Source organism: Chroicocephalus ridibundus, chromosome 4 (assembly GCF_963924245.1).
Source record: "Chroicocephalus ridibundus chromosome 4, bChrRid1.1, whole genome shotgun sequence".
Taxonomy (NCBI): Eukaryota; Metazoa; Chordata; class Aves; order Charadriiformes; family Laridae; genus Chroicocephalus; species Chroicocephalus ridibundus.
In genome coordinates this window covers 38,308,924-38,330,336 of record NC_086287.1, presented here as the reverse complement: position 1 = coordinate 38,330,336, position 21,413 = coordinate 38,308,924, and the positions used below count along the sequence as shown (strand labels likewise).

Genomic DNA, 21,413 nt, shown 5'->3' with positions numbered 1-21,413 from the left:
TTTATTTATGGACTGATACACATCAGTATCACTAATTTCAACCAGCCAAAATAACTTCCTCAGGATTTCCCCCCCTCCCTCTTCTTCTCCTGCCCCCACCCACCATCTGAAAAGGTTACAATCTGAATGTCAATATATTATACTAACAAGTGTCTGTTACCCAAAATGTGAACAAAATCCTCAAATCCTTGTGAAGTGTCAAGGGTGTGGAAGAAACAATTCAAACAAGAGTGAAAGAAATCCTTTCAGTAGCCCCTAGTGTTCCAGAAATAGTGTTGAGAGAGCATAAGAAGACATGTCTCTAATTCTCCTTGGTCAGGAATTGATCCTTTGTCAAAAAGATATACTTAAATGTCTTCACACTGAAATATAAACTAGCAGACAAACTAAGGAACTTGTGATGTACTCAAGAGTATCTTAAATAGTTCAGCCCTGATCACCTTAAGCAGAAGGGGGAAAAAATATATTCCAGAATAAACGGTTGGTGTGCCTTTTTTTTCCTTCTTAATAGCATCCTACGAATAAGAGGTGATGTTTTTTACTAGACCTGGTGAGAATTCAAGCTTACATTTGTCAGCCATTTGTTAAAATGCAGAACACAGAGATAAGATGAAGGTCTTACTACTACATTTAGTTAATAAAAAGGTTTGATGTTTGGAGAGAGATTGAATTCAGTTCACAAATTACCTTCTGTCATTAATGTGAATGAATCCTTTGTTGACTGTTCATTTGATCTCAGATCATTTTGCATCATCTTCCTAGATTATCAAATTGTTGGATGGAAAACGGTCTCAAACTGTAGGAATTTTAATATCCAGTTTGCACCTGGAGATGAAGGATATTCAACAAGGTAAGTGTTTCTTACACTTAATGTATCACATTTGGGTGGATATTTTCTCATAGACCCCTTCAGAGAATTCCTTACATTACAGAATGGGCTTTGAATATAGTCCTCTTTAAGGTATCAGAAGAATCATTCTTCCTCTATATTTCAGTATATGTTAAAGTTTCACCTAAATAATCAGAATTGAATTTAGGTAAAACTCCTTCTGTACCATTTCATTTTGCATATCACTTTCAATACAGTGTTTTCTCAAAACTGTTTCATATTCCTCCCCTACAGTTCCCTCCTTTTTTTTAACCAAGTCCTCCACTGACAAAAATTAAATGGAGGGCTCATATATAAATCTTTTGGGCTTCAAACATGCAGTTGGCATTTGTTGAGTGTTTAAATTTTGCTTCATTAGCAGTATAAAAAGCACATTACAAACTGATGCAGCTACCACGTAGCACTCAGAAAGACGATCACCGCACGGCATTTTTCAAAGCACAGGGGCTGTGCAGTGTATAAATTCCATTACTGGTAGAAGTTATCTGAGCTTGCCAATACAACTGTAGAGAAGTACAGATTTTTTCAGAACACTGGGGTAATTCAGATTCTGCTTATGTTCTGGATTTAAAAAGATATTGTTTAAGGATATTGTTTATTTCTTTTTCACATTAAAAAAAGGAAAATATTCACCATTTAAAACAACTGCTGGAAGAATTCAAGTTGATGTCTCCTTTTTTGCTATTGTTTTCCCTCCATCACATGCAAACACTGGGTAGGGTGTTGAGATGCTGCTGGCATTGATTATTATTAATTTCAGAAGAGCCTTTGAGCATCTAGCACTTTAAAAACACAAGGGCTTACAGATGTCTCTTGGGGTAGAGGGAAACAACGAAAAGAGGGAATAACTTTGTGCTTGCCAGTATTGTGTGAAAGGTATCAGAATGAGATGGAAAAAACCTGCTATTACTAAAGGTCTGAATAATTTGCTGGCAAAAATTACAACAGCATAGGATAGGAAAACAGCTGTATTATAAAAAGTGGGTAGTATTCTTAAGTGTCTTCAGAGGTGTTTTCATGAGGGTTTTTTTTCCATGCCATGTTGTTCTACTAAAATAGAACACATCTCTCTCTCTTTCTCTCTCTCTCTCTCTCTATCTGTTATTTGCTGTACTTGTATAGCTTTTGAAACCCTCTGACCAACTTATACGAAATTTAAGAGAGAAGAATGTCAAATGTTTGGGTAATTATACACTAGCATTTTAGCTTGAATCAGCAGTGCACTTTTGAATCAAATCTACCACTTGTCCCCTTTGTAGTGTTAGTGTTGAAGAGCCATTTCAGAGCAGAAAAATATCCTTCAGAATTAAATTAAATGAGAAGGTGTGTTCTAGGAGCATGCCAGCAGTCTCTACCTATAGCAGGCTTTAAATTCTACTGGATCAGATGAGAGATAGTTAAAACACGCCGAAATGTGTATGGTGTGAACACTGGATCCTCAGTACCAGCTGTTGCTGTCTACAAATCCATTTCTACAGACTACACTACTTGCAGTTGTAGACATAGCTAATGTAGTCCTACAAACTTAATGAAAATTAGAGTGTTGGTAGAAGAGAGACACCAAAACAAGTGCTGTCACTGAAGGAAAGCTTATAACTCATCACCCTCTCTATTTGAGGTAGCAAATGACTGGCCTGTCACCACATGTGTTGCTCAAGGCAGCAATAGGATATGCTGCCTCTTGCTTATGGAAACAGCTAGGAGATACAAACGGGATTTGGGAATACTGTTAGTGGAACTTTTCGAAATATATTACAAAGCAGGGTGAGTGACTCTAATCAAGATCTGCGTGCAGAGACTAGTCCCCAGACTCAGGGAAAACATCTGTTCTGTAGAGAGGATCTTTAGAAATGCCTACTACAACGAACACAACAGTAGAAGTATGCTTATGTATCCTTTAGTGTGTGTTCATCCCATAGTATTTTGTTTAATTTAAATCTGTGTGCAGTCCTGCCCATCAGGAGACAAATTCTTTGAAGACTGCTATGGTCAACAAACTGGATCAAAAAAGATCATAATAATCTAAATAGTTCGTGACAACAGCTAACCAAAAGAGTGTATGGTCATTGGGTGATGAATGTCAAAGTTCTTTTTTTTACCAAGTGAATTTACAAAGAGAAACATGAAAATTAAGCACTCAGCCCTTTTTTCAAGCCAATTTCCATTGCGTAACTCAGTATGTGAAAGACAAGGTAGAGAAAAGTTAATGGTCTTCGGCAGCTTGCAACAGAGAATGAAGAAACTTGAAGCAAAAGAAAGTCGAAATTAAAAAAGGGAATATTTATTTCAAGTTTTTCTGACCATGTTTGTTGAAAAGCCATATACAAATAAATTTACTGTCTGTGTATAGGCTACTGGTTGCTCTATCTTAACTAGCAGTTACAGAAATACAGATACAGAAAAACTGTCCTCAAATGAACTGCCTTATGCATACGGATGCATGCAAAATAGTAGAGGAGACAAAACAAGAGTAATCACAAGAAAAATTGCATCCTCCCTTAAAATAGTGTGAGATTTCTGCATCTATAGGATTGCCCTCTCAAATTAAAGTAAATAGCTTCACAGCCTATTCTGTAGATAGCTCAGCAGTGCAAAACAAGCAAGTGACCATATCTGGCACCCAGATGTTTCAATTTGCATTTGATAATGATCCAGCTGCCACACTTCAGGAAGGGAATCTCCCACACATGTTTGTTTGAGAGAGTGAAGTTCATCCTTTGCAGATAAGTTTAAATTCTTGATGTATCTGAGTACAGTCTACGGAAAAGACAGTGTAAAACTGAATAATTACTTTGGCTAGAGTTGCTATTCTATGATGCAGAGGGAAAGTTAACATTGTCATGCTGCACCTGTCCTAAGCTTTTTGGTAGGTGGGAGAGGAGGAGATATCCTAGGTGCTGTAACGTTCTAACACTAACAAATTTTATTGGTGAATCTGGTGCTGAAGAGCGTAATGTAGTTTCTGATTAGACCACTGTTAATAATATCCATTTCCTGAGCAGAAGAAGCAGACAGAAGCTGTCTGCTTCAGTATGCTATATAGGATTTGTATGTATATTTAAAAATAAAAAAACAATAACCAAATTGTCTATAGATTATTTTCAAGGCTCCTTCTCTGCGTTTTTTTAAAACCTTTATAAAGAAGAGTTGAGGCATAGTGGAGATCAGTTATTAGGTAAGGAACGTGCTTTAACACTACACATTTAGATAAGTAATCTACATTTCATATCAACGCACTTCTGTCTTAATTTTCATATCATTGTTCAGCTGAAATATTACAGCTTGAGAGACAAACTTGTGGTTCAAGGCTACTTATGTGGCTTTGCTCTTGAAATGTTACAACTCACTCCCCAGTGAGGTGTTTCAGTTCTGTTTCTAATGGGAAATGCCGATTGTATCTATATGTGAAGACCCTCTGTGGGCACTGGTCCCAAGTTTTTACAGGGCAACATTCCAGTCACTCAGGCAGTTCCCAATATAGTAGCTAGCAACGGCAGTATATACCAGAAAACACATAATATTACTCTTCTCTGCAGCGTGCATCATCCGTGCTGGCTTCCCATGAGCTACTGAGATCTTTGTTCAAGAGTAAACTGGCAAAATTGTGGTGCAGCTCAGATGAAAAAAGTTTTAGTGACAGAAAATGGGATGTAGATAAAATGTAGATGCCAATGTCCGAAAGAGTGATTCTCCCAAATCCCTCCCTATGTCCATAGTGCCTGCATTGGGCCACTAAAATTCTGGGGTATCAGAATCACACAGAGTCACAATTGTGCTTCTGTACATTGCTGGAAGTAACTCACTGTCTAATACTCATCATTTCCATGAGGACGGATTAACTAGATGGTCTCACGTGCTGGTATATTTTCCTCGGGACCAAATCTGAGATGCGGTAGATCACAGCAGATGCACACTTTATACCTTGTTGCACTCTTTGTGGCAATCAAGTGCCATATTATTCCACGCAGAACAGCTGCAGGCTTTGCCTGTGCTTTTACCAAGGCAAGAGTTTGACACTGTAGTGCTACAACACTGACAGAACTTAGCATGTATGGCAAAGGGAAGAATTTAATGCTAATCCTTGGCATTGAGACTATTTCTAATGCTAATTCAGTATTTTTTTTTCTTTCCTAGATTTTAAGCAATTAAATATAATGTCTGAGACTCCATTTATTAAATCAGAGTAGCACTGGCCAACCTGTAATAGCACATATGGGGACCTGGTAGGTTTATTGTGCGTTTGAAACATTCTTGAGTTCACCAACAATGTAAATTATCTATGCAGAGGCACATTAAGCTTTGGCAATATCAGAGAAATGTATTTTATCACACTTAGATGGGATGGATTAGAATGGATTTTGTTAAAAAGCCTAGGCCATGCCATCTGCTTTCATAGATTCACCTTCATTACTGGTTTTTTTTTGCTTGCTCCTCAAATGTGGAGTATATTTTTATTATACTGTCACAGTAATGATATTCTGATGGTGAGCAATGCAAATAACTGTTATGCCACTCTGCACCAAAATTTTTTGCGTGGGCTTGTAGGAGGGGACCAACTTTCTAGAAAAAAACAGTTATGATACTCTTGTACAATGCCAGTCAACCAGTTGGAAAGTGTTTGATTGGTCATCTTCAACTTTGTGATTTACCCTCCATTGCCAACATATTGGCGTAAATAATTGGAAGAATGTGAACGGCAGATTAACTCACCCAGACTGATGATCAGTCTAATAATCATTCTAATTCTATATTACATTTCTAATCATTCTGGTATTTCTGTGTGGTCTTCCACTGATGAGAGGCCATAGAAGTTATATAAAAAGGTTGCATTGTCTTAGTGCAATTTGTGGTTTATGGCACATCTAAACTTTGGAGAACAGTATCAGTGTTAGCCAGGCACTTTTCTTAGCATCTGAGAGACTGTTTTATATGTATAAGGGAAACTATTCCAAAGCAACTCTAATCTGCAGACTTAGGGTACTCAGAATTTCTGAATCCCAGTTTGTGTTTTAACCATATCATGCAGCACAAATAGTTTAACAGTTCCTTTCTCTATTATATTTTGGAAATACTTCTGTATAAAGATAGGTGCTTTGGAATATTTCTTGCATATGTGAAAAGAGTTTTATTGGGGTTTCAACTAAAATGTTTTGCAAGATGGAAGTATAGATAATAAAGGCTTAAAAAGTCGTGTTCCAAAGCTGTGTGACTTTTCCACCTACACAGATTATTACATGTATGCATTCTATATATACTGTATACTATGCATGAAGTATAGAGATAGCTGCATACCCATCTCAGAAGCTGGGCAACAGTTTTTTTTAAAAGTTATTTTCTTTGTTCTGGAAAATTCATAACATATGTTTATGTGAATCTGCCTTGGGCATCCAGCCCGATGTGGGTAGGTTAACATTAGTGCCAGAGTCTTTTGCTCATGGCTTCTTGTAGGAACTGACCTTTTTTTTTAGTTTTCTCAATGTACATTGTGCACGTAGTCCTTCTTTGTAATATATATTTGAATGGTTTTTTGTATAGTACAAAATACTTAAATACTGGAGATAGTTAAATACTGGAGAAAAACAGTATTTAAATACTGGTAGTTAAATAGTTAAATACTGGAGATAGTTAAATACTGGAGAAAACCTTTAAATAAGTTTAGAACATATCAATTTGTCAGAAGTAAACCAGAGCCGTTTGGATATTTTAGGAAGCTTTGCCAAGTAGGGATTCGTATTTGACAATTATTGTCATTTTCTAATTGACTAGATCAGTCACAATTTAATTTGAATTTCTTGGGCTTCATGTTCCCATGAAATCAAGCCTTACTCAGCAGAATGTAATACATAAAACAATGAAGTACTTCCAGGTCAAATAATAGTACCTTTGGCAAGCTCTATTTATTTAAGTAACATATTTCTGTTTTATCATTAGGGAGCAGTTAAGGTGATTTCTTCATATTTCATAGTTTAATTGTCACATTAAGTGGTTTGATACTGCTGAGTATATGTAAGCTCTGTCAGCAGGACTTAAATCCTGATTTAACCAAAATGCGTTTAGTAGGAGTGAGGCTGTATATTGGAGTCAGCCTTAAGATTGTTGGTATTTAAGCTGGTTAAGAGGAGAAGAAATATCTTTTTCATATTTAACCTCTAAGTTCTACAGTTTAATGTAGACTGCACACAGTATGCTTTAAATTCTTGGCTTTCCTTTGGTTACATTTTTGAAGTGATAAAACAGAGCATGTGAAAAATCTGTGCAGTAGGGAGTCTGGTTTTTACAGTTAGATTCATTTTAAAAAAGTGAGTCTGTTAAAAACCTTTGGTAAAAGGTTATATTCGAAGCAATACTCTTAGTACGTGAAATGTGGTTGGCAAGTATTTTTATGTGTTAGTTTGAATGCATGATGCTGATCTGTTTTTTGTCCTAGCTGACGGTTATTATATCCTAATGGGTGCAACCCTGCACTAATGATCCTTGTGTATATAAATTCTTCTTGTTGTGAGCAGACACCATAGGCCACATAAAAATGTTTGCCTCAATTTCCCTGCAAAAAAGGATCTCAGAAACCAGACTTGGCCAAGTAACAGATTTTTTAAAGGTAGAGGAACCCAATAAAATTACCAGCTTTTCACAGCATGAGTCTACTTCCTTTCGACATATTGTGAGGTGTAGGTGAAATATTCTAACTGAACTGACAGTGTAAGGAAGACAGCTAACTAGAAAGCAAGATAAAAGTAAAAACCACCGATGATGATTGATATTGTAATACCTATTAATTGTTTTGGAGCCTCTTTTGTAGATTTATGTTACTTCACCTATATTACTTACACTTACGTGAGTCTTGATATAATGAGATTTAATGCAGTAGAGTATCACGGTTAAATTCACTGTATCAGGAAGAACATTTTGAAAAACTTATCAATGTTTTTATTCATTTTAATGATGTTAATATACATATGATTAAATCTGGGTTTTGTTTTTCACAGAAAAATTAAGAAGCTTTTGTTCCTTGTAGCTCTAAGTAAAAAGTAAAATAATTAGTTTCTTTGATCTAGTGTAATGGGGTTTTTTCAACTGCCCCAGTTCAAGTTAATTTACACGACATACTGTGAATGTATTGCACATGCCGTATTTTAAGAATATGAAGAGTACTAAGACACCTATGAATTTGGGGATTTCTTCCAGCTTTTTAAAATCAATGCTTCTATTTTAAAAAATTGACCAGTCTTCATGATTTTACAAGGTTTTGGTTTTGTCTTCTGCTCCAAATGTGTATGGCATTAAGTTCAGTCCCTTTGAATGAAAAAGGATGTAAGGACAAAGATAAAGATATTAAAATACATAAAGATGAAATAAAGGATCCTGTGTGGATTTGGCAGTGCTTGTGACTTTTTGACGTGGGTCGTTACATACCTTAACATCCCAAGATGTCCAGCTGTCATTGAATTGAGTAATATGGCTAGATTTTTAATTGCAGCCTGTCTGCATGGACATTGCCAAGAATAGCAGAACAGGTTGTATAGCAAGTATATCAGAAAATATGTTATATTAAATATATAAAATATTAAATATATGAAATATCAAATGTTTTATATTAAATATTTATATTAAAAATTAATATTATACAATAACATACATATCCAAAAGAAAAAATAATTCATATCAATGTCCCTTAACCCCGATTATTATTCTGTTAAAAAAGTGTTAATTTATCAGATTGTATTTTATTAGTTTAATCTCAAACACTTTTTGCTTTATGACACCACTTCAAAACAATGCTGATTTGTTAGTACTGGTGTTGAGTACAGAAACACGGATGAGAAAATATAGCATTAAAAACCACTTTGTGATTTTGGGGGCCATTTTGTGACAAATCTCTGACTGAAAATTCCAGTTAATGTACAAATCTTGGTATTCTTACTATTTTTTTTTCAAACTACTTCCCCTCATTGTAATAGTTCTGTACCTAAAAGTCTACTATTAGTTACATGTTTTGCATTTCTAATACGAGTTCAAATTACCTCCATTAAGTTGCTTTTCTAGATAACTCTGGACAAATAAATTTCTCCTTGTAAGCAGATTTTGGAATATTCCAAAAAAAGGGATGAAAGGGAAACTGTAAGGAGATGTTTTGAACTAAATATGCGTATTTTAAAATCTTAGCAATTAATTACATTGGACTGTGAGACCAGTTTTCCAATGGATTTTCCAATCTCTTATGTTCTTTTGAAATTTCATTGGATAATACAGAAGATAATGCAGCTCATGGAACTGTCTTGCAAGAGCAAACAGATGATCTCATAGATTCAATCCCTAATGATTTTTCTTTAAACAAAGATTTTTGCCAAGCTTGGTTGTTGGGGCTTTATATTTGGTTACACTCTTGAGGTTTTTTCAAAGCTTTCCAATAGGACAAAAAATAGTTGGAGATACTGCTTTTTTTCACTGATACTGTCGTCTTCTGTATAATTCTTTATTTCTAACCAAGGTGTAATGTCAGCAGATGGAATCATAATTGACAGGCAAAATTTTAAAGCATTCTAAATGTCATTGGACCTTTTAATAAAATTAATTAGCCTGCCACAGAGAAAATTTACTAGCCTGCTGGTTAATTTCACAATGTAAAATCATGGGGTAGGTGGAAGAGCAGGCGAAAGCTTATTACTTTTAAATAATTATTTAAAGATGTGTGCCTTGCCCCTTTCAAACATGGATTGCAAATGCAGCAAGAGCTTTTAAAATCTTCTAAATTCACAAGCAGTCAAGTTTCCTTTGAAGAAATATAATAATGTTGAAATTAAAAGTTATCAGATACTAGCTAGTGATGAGTCACTGGTTATGTGGCAAATTGGTAGAGGCCTTAAGCTTGATTCTTTTGGGATTGATGTTCCCTGTAACATTTAAACATAAGTCAGGAGTTCAGAAATTGTGCCCAGTCCCATAATGAATCTTGATAATGCTGGTTTCCGAAAAATTAAACATCCAAAGTTATTTCTATTCCATTGCGCGTTACTTAGCTTACTGGAATTTAACATTAGAGAGCATTAGAAAGCACTGTGAACCAATCCTATTTAGTTTTCAGAAGAGTCCCAATACATTGCCTAAATTGTAATGGGATTTGCAAATGTTGGAAGTACCTAATGCTATATATTCCAAATGTAGTAACATTTGGAACTAAGATAGGAAACATTTTGAGTATACTTTAGATGTCTCTGTTTAGGTGTGATGTTTAAAAGTATTTATCTGGAAATTGTCACGTGGGTAGTTTTCTAGTGGGTAAAGCTAACTCATATGTGAGCTAGTCTGTGAAGATACCTTAAAAATCTGTAGTACGGTCTTTTGTGCTCACAAATTTGCAACTTGCAAATCTTGCAAGTTTGTCTACTTGTCTACTTCCCAAGATTACCAGCACCAAGACAAGCAGATCTTCCTGTTTTCATATCTCCCATGAACACAGGGAGACCTAAATACCCTAATTCACAATTCCTTCCTATCCAACCTTCTAAGCTACTGTGGAACCTCTGCTGTTCACTGTCTGGTATCAATTGTTCTCATGTTCTCCTGCTTGGCCAGCTATGCAATCAGCTGAGTACCCGGCAGGTCATATCTTTGACTGCTGACTATACGGGAGAGGAAACTTAGAACTCCATTCTCCTGAGACAGAGTTTACGTTAAGTTCTTGTGTGAGTCCTGTGACTTGAAGTCAGAACAAAAATAAAATGCTGAAAATAATAAATTATTAACTGGATACAAACATGTCCTTTAGCTAGGTCAGATATCTAGTATTTTTCTCAGGAAAACAGAATTGAACTCAAGTATGTTTTCTAGCATCTAATTTGTGATTGTATTCTATGCAGCTATACTGTGTGTTGATGACTCCATAGTAGATCTGGAAACACTGGAAGCACTATATGAGAATGTAAGTAAGCTAGGGTAAAGCTGTGGTTAGTCACCATAGTATTTCAGACACAGAATAAGTAAAGTTTTGTTTTATGTTGTCGTTCTAGACTAGAGGCATTATATAGAAAAAAATATTTGGGGTATTTAACAGTAATACACTAAGTAACATAAAAAAATACCCATTGAGATGGTTATTTCTCTTACTGGCTTAGTTCTTAAATGTCAGAAAATTAAAACAGTGGAGAGCCTTTGGAATCAGATTGAAGTGTTAACAAAAGGCATAACATCTAGCCGTGTTCTCTGCTGAACTGCCTGAAAAATGCTGCCCTTACCTAAGGCCTATTTTGGCCTAACACGCTGAATTTTTTTCATTCAAGATGTAACTGGCTAAAACAGTTAACTCGGGCTAGTGCATTGCTGTCCTTACCCAAGTTGCTCAGTAGACTAAGTCTATAGCATTCAGGAACTGTGTGACTTTGAAGTTGCATGAAAGAATACATTTACACTTGGCTGTGGAGATATCAGAGCTACCTCTCCGACCTAAACTGGGCGAAGCATCCTATCGCAGTATTTGCAGTGCTGTGCCCTACAAGGATGCTCTGCTTTGTGGCCATTGGTAGTAAATGGCACTGCATGGTACTGAAGGAATTTATCGTGGATCTTTATGCCTCATTCTTTTGCGTAGTCTAAATGTTTCCCAATAAAAACTATAATTGTTACTTGGCAGACAAACAGGCCAATTATTAATTTATTAATTTGTTATTCATTATTTATTAATTGCTTAATATTAATTCACTCAGAGAGCACAAAAGGATGAACTGGAGAAAATCAAGCAATATTATCAGACTTCAAAAGAGGAGGAACTGAAGCTTCTGGATAAACCGGAACAGTAAGATTATTTTTTGTAATATTTTATCATTATATAGTATAGTCCTTTGCTGATATGTTAAAAGGGATCTTGATACATAATTTTTGGTAGCTAGTTTTTAAACTTTTTTGTGTATTTCAAGGCATGATGTAACCTTTCCCTTTGTCACATAACTTTTTTCAGACATGGCAGATTTTACTATGTCAACTTGGACCACCAGAACTGATAAAATATGTAACCTTGAATTAATAAAAATTTCTGTTCCCATTCTGACATTTGTAAAAGACTTATCCTTCCCTTAGAGCTTTCAGGTCTAAATTAATGTGTCATAAAGCAGGGCCAGACTGATTTTTGGTTATTGATTATTTGAAAGAACTACACAAAGAGAGGGTTTTGGTGAGTCCTGTGACAAAGACACAATGTACGCTCTGGTCATGTTGACTGAAGATTTATAAGGCTGATTTCGCTGTTCATCTCCTGTGACTGTGGTGGGCTGTGACAACTGTTAGGATGAAAAACTGAAGTGTTGCTCCTTCTGTTGTAATAAACCTTAGACCAATGTGAAAATCACAAGAATCCATAAGCAGAATGGTATTTCTGAATTTTATTTTAGTGTGTACATTCAATTTCAGATTTTGGCCTACCAGTGGTGTTTGTCGTCTGCTACTTTTCCCTTTGTACTTCATCCTCCTCTTCTAATCACTGTGCAATTTCCTTCCCTGAGGCCTCTTTGCCATCTTGCTTCCTTTTCACTCTTGTCTGTTTTTGTGTTTTCTGCTGTCTTTGGTGTAAGAAGGGGTAGGGGGAGGAAGAACTGAAACAGCAGATATAGCATATGATTGGTTGACGTCAGAAGTATTACATTTTCATACCATTTTTTCCCAATAAAATGTTAGGGGTGAAGAGCAGATTTTTTTTTCTTTTTCCTAACACAAGGCAGCTAAATGTTCATTTGTGACTGTTCACTAGGGAATAGGTTAACGTTGGGAGATGAGGCTATCACACTCTTGATGAAGAGTGACTATCATTCTTGAGTAAGACTTAAGACAAATATCTGTAAAGTGTATATACAAGCTTGTTCTTGCATCCCATATCCATGGCTTTCATTGCATTGACTTGGAGCATAAGAATACATTGTGTGACTAGTTGATGTTTTCCAGAACTTGAATTTTGGCAATCTGTTTGCTGTATGTCTGAGTGAAATAAATATTAATGCATTTTGTGTTCTGTAGAATACGAATCTTGTAGAGCTTGAGAGTTATAAAAGGTTGTCTGTTTTTGTAAATTATAGTGGAGAGAGGTTGATTTTAATTAAACACAAAGTTGGATTTATGCTATCATTGTTCCATAATTAAAAGTAAAGAATTGTAAATAAAGGAGTTATGCATGATCATTCAGAGTGAAATAGTAGTGTGAAAGACAAAAGCTAGATTTTATCAATTATTACTCTTTGTGTTCTCTCTGCAAGTCTTAATTATCCCATTTTTACCCTATTACTAACCTACATAGGTTAAGAAAAATAATGCTTTTTAAAATATTGCCTCAAGGGGGGAACAATTTGCTGATGATGCACTTATGTAAAATTTATTAGACCTTCAAAATAATGTCCTTTCTGGAAACTCAGTAGGTCAGGTGCTGCTGGTTTTCTTGTCTAAGTCAAGCTCCAAGTCACCCTAAATGCAGAACTGGAGATTTATTGGAACTGTACTATGCATATTAACTCCATAAAAGGCTAAAGACAGAAAAGTGCCAAATTTGTATCTGTGATTAAAAATTGCTCCAGGGCATAAGACTCATGTATTTTATTTAATGAGGATCAGAACAGAAGTGCAAACTAAACCATTTACCAAGCGGTACCAAATACTAGCAATAGGCATTCATACAATGAAATATTGATGTGAATTCGCTGAAGTTTAAAGGAAATCTTTGCTGTTTTAAAATGCTTGGATTACCAGGCAAATAGAAAGTTTTAGTGGTATCACTGATGCTCTCCTGCACATGTGATTTTGATTTGTTTTGCTGGCATGTTACATTTGCTATTGTTGGCACAAACTGTAAGTATGACAGCAACATGACAATACCCCCATAAATTATGCTTCATGATAATAGTTGTTAAAATGCTAATATTCATTAACATGATAAAGATTTATATGCACAATTGGCCACAGGATACAGATGGTTTAGCTAGTTTTCAAGAAGACCCTTTTAGTTGTAATATAATCTCTGTGAAGTCCTCTCTACTGTGAAAGAAATACTAATGAAGGAAATAGTAGCAAAATGTGTTGCTGAGCTTTCCTGTTTTGTATGTAGTTTGAATTCAGGAAGTAGTGAGCTATTGATAATTCCTGTCCAAATAATACCATTTGCTTCTCTTTCAAAACCACTTTCCTTTGACTTCAGTTTAAATCCTGCTGGCTTACTTAGAAGCCTGCCAGATTCGATACCCCTTTCCCCCAAAAAATTATTTTAAAATTTTGTATTCTTCAAATGTGGATAAATGTAAACTGATAAATAGTTTACCTCCATAGAATCAGCCTTCTTTGTCTTCTGGAGGAATTTTCTGTTACAGTAACAACATGGCAATACACCTGGCTTGAAAGTACTCTCAAATACTTTACTACAAGATTCTGGTAGGATAAAAGAGTTCTCAAGTAAATTTTTTATTTACAGTTTCTGCAGCGGAGGAGTAAAATGGACCTCACAGAGATGAGCAGTAAATTCTCTATGTTTACTTTAGACCATAAGAAGTGTACCAATGAGAAACCCATCAAAAAGCTATGTCATAGTCATGTCATCGTTACTTTACGTCAAAATCATGCTTTTCATAGACTAAAATTGCAAAAATGACTGAACTAAGAATATTCTTTTCTCTCCAACAGTTTTGTCCACCTGAATTGGTAGTTTATCTTTGATAACCACAGATTCATGCTGTTGTGTATAGTAACTACATTTGTAGTCACTAAGATTCATTTTTGTGACAGATTTCAATTTTAAGTGTTCTGTCTGGATATTTACATTGAATACTTTGAATTCCAAAATCTGGAGACATTTTCTTTTTATGCTGACGGTCTTTTTAACTCAGCACAATTATGTTGTATTCTGATGACCAGCAGTGTAAGATATAGCTCCCTTTTCAAGGGAAGGCAAGAATATATGTCATTTGACTTTTTAAATTTAAACTTTTAAAATGTATGTATGTTAGAACTTAAGTGAAGCAGTTTGGGTTTTTCCTTCTTTTGTTTCTCTCACACAAAGTGCAAAGTATCCTCTTTTTTCCTGGCAATACCATTCATTCCCAATAGGAAGCATTTTTATTAATACCAGCTTGGCATTTCTTTTTTTCCCACTGCTTAAGTGTAAGAGCCAAGTCGGGCCTCCCCAATCCTTCTCTCACAATAGATTTTTTTTCTTCAGGCAAGAAAGAAAAAGAAGGAAAAAAATGATATTCCAATTAAAGCATAGTATTTCACACCAGCCACAGGTGGATTTTGCTGATTTTTTAGACAGTCGCTATGTATTCAGCAAAGCATTGCATCCATGAGAAATTTATAAAGTGGATTTGAAGATACTTACATTATTTATTATGAAAAAGAAATAAATTGGGGAAATCAGATGTATTGGTTTATATAACTAAAATAAATGTAATAAGAATTCAAGCTAATAATGGTTCACAGAATTTCCCATCATTCAGTGAGGTAGAAAAATCTTCATGGCATTGTGTTAAGGGGGACCTGAGGATATCTGTGGAAAGGAGATGAGAGGAATTTTTCTAAAGTGACATTGGAGCAAAAGACAGCTTGTTTCTGGATTTCAAGAAAGCACACGTATCACTGAAATCCTGGTCTCAAAACCCATGAAGCAAATCATGCAAACCCTGTTATTATAAGAAATGCTAAAGCTTCTTGTATTATTTAGCCAAGCTCTTACATTTTAAATTGAAGAAGAGAAAAGGGAGGAATTACTCATGCCTTTGGGATGCTTTCATTTTGTGATATCCGAATGGGAGTTGTTGAATATTCTTCTATTTATTTTTATTTACCAAAGAGTTAAAGGAAGAAAGCTGGGATAAAGTCATGAGGAAAGTGTATATGTGAGGACAGATAAAGAGCAGATAAAGAGTTAGTAACTTTGCTGAACAGTAACTGAAGAGAGATATAATCTGCAAGTATTTAAGAGCTAAATACAGGCTAGGTGCATTACCATAAAACGTGCTGCTGTATAATTGGAAGTGTGGTGCAAATTAGTGAAAGAAAATTGCGGCTGAGCATCAGAAGAAATTTCTTGGCAGACGTTTTATATTATGAAATAACCTTGTAAGAATATATTGAGTTCCGTATTGCTGGGCACATTTTTAAGGGAAGCAAAAACACATGAGAGAAAACAGTAAATAGATAGTGCTTCTCTAGCTCTTTTCTTTTCTTTTCTTTTTTTTTTCTTTTTTTCTTTTTTGCCCTATGATCTAGGTTTATGATTTTCTATTTATTACTAAGCAGCTGTGATAGTTGCTTAATGGATTAATGTGAAAACAATTAACGTCTTGCCTTTTTCTTGATATTAATAGGATTTCTTAACACATTGAGCATAAAGAATATAAAAATTATAAATTCTGTCAGATATGATTCGAAGTAAGAAAGACTGCTTGTATATTTCATGATACTATAGCTTTGATCCATTATGCACCCAACAGGTAAGAAATATAAAGATTCATTAATACTCTTTTTTCCCCACAGATTTTTATATGAGTTATCTCAGATCCCCAACTTCACAGAACGAGCTCAGTGTATTATCTTCCAGTCAGTTTTCTCCGAAGGGATAACATCAGTGCACCGGAAAGTTGATATCATAACTCGTGTTTCCAAGGTAAGTCCTAATGAAAGCTAAATAAAAACATAAATATATTTTAGACTATTCATGCTTCTTTTTTTTATGGTAACTGATGAAACTTAAGCCTGGTTATTGGCTTTTCAGGAAAATAAAAATACATCAATTTTCTTAGCTGCTTATAAGAACAAAAGGAGGAGGAAAGAGGGAAGGTGTGTTTTATGTGATGCCCTATGCTCTACATAGGAAAATGTATTTTTATTTGAATGACAGATTTTTATTACTTTGCACATTGAGTAATAGATAATCTCCATAAAAATATAAATTAAATATCCGACTAGCTTAGTATAGGGCCTTGCAAACTTACTTTTTTTTGCATATCACTCTTGATGCTCTCAGCAATAGATGCCTATCACTTTCATTAGCTTATTACTTTCCCCTGGTATCTATACATATCTGCTAACACCGATACAGCAGATTTTTAGTACTTGACAAAGCTTTACCTAAGATTTCTATACTATGAATGACTAAAGACAAGATTTTGAAATTATAACAAATAAAACATGAAAAGTAGAATAAGATAAGAATTAAAAGAGGAATTAAATAGTGACATAAAGGTATAACATTCTGGCCAGGACAGTATTCAATGAATTTTTTTTTTTTTTTAATTTGAACATTAGCTTTTGATTAGCTTTGCTACCACAAAGTACCCATGCTCTACACTTTAGGATTTCTTTGCATATTCTAACAATAAAAATAGTTACTTAGTATTTCCTTTCCAAAGGAGGCGTAAATAAGGATTTCGTTTTGTATGAGACAGGGGAAGTGGTATTGCCCTCAGGTTACTTAAGAGGAGCTCACACTACAATTGATTTATCCAATGTTTAGTGTAAGGCTACATAGTTAAGAATTAGGCCCGTGGCCTCAGATTCTCGACTGACAAGATAGATGTCTTTAACGTAAATTAAAATAATTTATTCGTTCTCTGCTGTGTTTCTAGATTTCTTTTCTGTTTTGAGGTGTAGTAATTTAGTCCTTAGCCCTGGTATATCTGCATTAAATATGCATCTAGAAATGTGAATTTCCAGAGCACGAGGACCAATGAGAAGCAGACTGAATATGACAATCTGAGTCTAACCTAGTGGCAGCAAAAGTATCACATCTCCATTTAACTGTACATTATGCAAACACATGATAAACCACCTTGTCTGTAAGATTTTTAAAGACTAGTAAGAATGTTTAGTAATCTTCCATTAATCTGTTTGTCATCTACATAGTATATGATGCCATATAATTTGCTCTATTCGGATTAAGTTAAACATAGTACCTTCGGCAGATACAAGCTAATGAATGCTTCTCTTAAATGTTTGACTCTTGTACCAGTTTTAGCTTCCTTTCCCTACAGGGGTAAAAACACACAAGAAACAAAACCTGTAGCAGAAATAAAATAAAATATTTTTTTTTATATGAGCTATTAGAATTTTTGTGCCAATGGAAGTTACAGACCAGTATCCATTTTCCAGGCTTTGCTGAACATGACCAGTGTAAAGGAAATTTTAGGTTTGATTCTGGCTTTTGGAAATTATATGAACGGTGGGAATAGGACCCGAGGTCAAGCAGATGGTTTTGGTTTGGAAATACTCCCCAAACTAAAGGATGTCAAAAGCAGAGTAAGTATTCATTTTTAATTAAAGATAATTTTTCTCAAATGATCTTTCTTTGTTTCATCATCTGTCAAAAGTTAATCTTTTCTTATTTCTTAGCATTCTTGCTTGAAAGAGCAAGACACTTTGTACCGTTTTTCTCCCAACTTTTCACCTCCCACTCCCACACATGTGCATATTTCCATAATCTCGAGTTTCTTCTGTTCAGTACTACTAGGATATTTACCTTGTGTGAGAACCTCTGTGTGTCTCTTTTACTAGTAGGGACTTAATTGCAGTAGGTTAGAGACAAGTGAGAGCGTACAGACTGATGAAGTCTTCTCCAGTAAATGTCACCATTCTTTTTTCTTGCCCTTGAATTAAGGTAGCTCTATGTGAGTAAAAATGTTTTAAAAATCAGGTTTAAAAAGCAAAATATCAGTAAAGGTTCAGTGTAGCATATTCACTAAGGAATTCTATGTAAAGGATATAAATATATAACATACAGAATTTTAATCCTCTTCAAAGAGGTGTGTCAGACCCAATAAGATGTTTTCAGACTTTTTTTTGAATCAGCTGTTAAGTGGATGTAGGTCATGACTTCTGAATGGCATGCACGAGAAAATGCTCATAGATGGCAGTAAATTATTTTGTCAAAAATTGAGAATCACTAGGACGTTTTTGATTAGTCACGCTAGGATCAAAGTCAGGCTCGAACAAACTCTGGGCACCTTTTGAGGTGAGGTTACTTTGTTCCTTATTTAAGTAGGGCAGAGGAGGAGGTGCTAGATAATGTAGGCAATGCAAACACTGCTCAAAGTCATTCTTTGCCAAGCCTACTTAGACACCACATGGATATGTGAAACAGCGAAGAATAGGAGGTATTTTCTGCTGTTACTGGTACAGATTTGGAGGGTGAGAATAAAACCCCGTTCTTTCATGTTCTTCCTCTTTTCCTTCGCGAAGTGCTGTCTTGAACTATAAGAAAGGTAGATTTTAACCTTTTGTTCCCAGTTATGTTTCATGTACATAGGAATGCGTTTTTGAGACAGGCAATGTCAGGAGAGCAGTATTTCTAGGGAGCTTTTTGTTTTACTTGTGAATATAATCATTAACAAAGTGTAAGAAAATGTTTAATGAATTGTTCGGTGAGCAACTTTATTAACAAAAGTTTTTCCAATGGGTTTGAGTTCTTTGTCTCCTAAAGACATTGAGGTGCTGGAGTGTTTCTAAAGAAGAGCAACGAAGCTGGGGAAGGCTCTAGAGCACAAGTCTCATGAGGAGCAGCTGAGGGAACTGGGTTGTTCAGCCTGGAGAAAAGGAGGCTGAGGGGAGACCTTATCGCTCTCTACATTAAGGAGGTTGTAGCAAGGTGGGGGTCAGTCTCTGCTCCCAAGTAACAAGTGATAGGACAACAGGAAACTGCCTCAAGTTGTTCCAGGGGAGGTTTAGGATGGATCTTAGGAAAAATTTCTTCACCGAAAGGGTTGTCAAGCATTGGAACAGGCCCAGGGAAATGGTTGGGTCACCATCCCTAGAGGTATTTAAAAGATGTGTAGACGTGGTGCTTAGCAACATGGTTTAGTGGTGGAATTGGCAGTGTTAGGTTAACAGTTGGACTCGGTTGATCTTAAGGGTCTTTTCCAACCTAAATGATTCTATGATTCTAATTCTTACTTTCCTCTTCACTGCAATAGTTCAGCTATTCCCTATGACTACTTTTCTTCCCGTCCTGCTCCATGGATAAGACACACCACAAGCAGCAGCTAAACTAGAACTAGGCCAAGTTTCCCAGTACTCAGGTGTTCATTGGTTGGCCAGATGCCATGAAGAAAAATGTAAAAAACCTGACCTTTCCCTGACTTTTCTCAGTAGAAGTACTAATTTTAGTCTCGCCTTTCTATCTAACCATAAACTTGTAAGAATTTAATTATCCCTGGGACTTTCCAATTTGACTGAATTTGCACGTTCCAAAATTATGTTATGAAAAGGAGTGACAGATGTACAGTATAATTGCATAAGACTTGTTCCTTAGCAAAGCAAGCTAAAAAATTGTAGTATTTACTGTTTCCTGGTAGCCAAAATAAATATATTATTAGTTTAGACTAGTCTCCAAAATGCATAAGAACTCAAAAGGGCCAGCTGCTACAGGCAGACATGAAACCTCAGGGATAATTAGTAGATGGTATTTGCAAGGAAGAAGAATGCAGGATCTTGTATACTTGAACACTGAGTTATCTTTCCTGTGTCCCGTTATTCCCTTTTGGGGAATTGCCAGGAAGCAATATTACTTCTAAGTAAGCGTAATTCCAGGAGCTACGGTAGAGTCAATGTTAAATATCTCTTATTTCACATAAAAGTAATTTGTTGTCACATGAGCCTAGAAAGTTACTTGATATAGAGACTTTTTTTAAAATGTAGCTCACCACTTCAAAATCCCTTCTTTGTCTTCTGCAAATACTTCTTAAACCAAAGTAGTAGGTTTGATAGGTTAGCATACATAAAATAGAATAACAGGTGTCTTTTACTCTAAAAGGGCAATCACATGTTCATGAGTCACCTCATTCCTTTTTGTCACATGACCTGCCACCAATGTCTTCTAAAACTGTTATGCAAGCAGAGTGGCTTTGTCTGCATGACAGCAGTGACTTGCTCAGTTAAGAATTTTGCTGGTGTATGACATTAATAAAATATAATGTGCTGCAGGCTCTAATATAGGCCAGGCAGCTCTGTACAGGAAGTCAGACATTGTTCACATACAAATGTTTGTTCTGATGCCTGTCAATATACAATATGAAAACACATCCAAAAAAACTTCAAAGACATTCCAAATATAATTCCCTGTATCATGATTCTTTTATGTTGTTAAACGGTACCCTGTAATGTATAAGTGGCAGTTTTACACTTTTCCTTTAGTTCATCTGGCCTATGCTGACCCACTGACATGTAACAAAATAAAACCATGTTATGTACAGTTGTTTTATGCAGGACCATGGTAATGGTGATTCCACAAAATTAGTATTAAAATTCTTATTTATAAGACAACAAGGGAAGAAATATACTTGCTGGGTACATGCTGTCTGGTTTTATATCTGGAGTAAAATATGAGAAATATCTATGCGTCTTTCAGATCTTCATTATAGATGAAATGAGATTAGAGGAATCAAGAAATTCAGTTCACCTTAATGCATCTGAGGTGACTGTAATATTTAGTTAATATTATATTCAAGAATAATATTAATTAATACTCTTATTCATTAATGCCTTGTATTATTAAAAAAAGATACGGGGA

The 21,413-nt window shown here is 35.3% G+C and overlaps 1 protein-coding gene across 5 annotated transcripts in view; it reads left to right on the top strand.

The window, feature by feature from the left end:
- The window catches only part of FMN1 (formin 1), a 208,423-nt gene that overhangs the window by 122,206 nt on the left and 64,804 nt on the right, over positions 1-21,413 (top strand). For all 5 annotated transcript variants that reach the window (XM_063332259.1, XM_063332260.1, XM_063332258.1 and 2 more), the window contains 5 exons: positions 763-850; positions 10,747-10,808; positions 11,590-11,678; positions 16,388-16,517; positions 18,002-18,148. In XM_063332259.1, the coding sequence (XP_063188329.1) occupies positions 763-850; positions 10,747-10,808; positions 11,590-11,678; positions 16,388-16,517; positions 18,002-18,148 (516 nt within the window). The remainder of the gene's footprint in view (positions 1-762; positions 851-10,746; positions 10,809-11,589; positions 11,679-16,387; positions 16,518-18,001; positions 18,149-21,413) is intronic.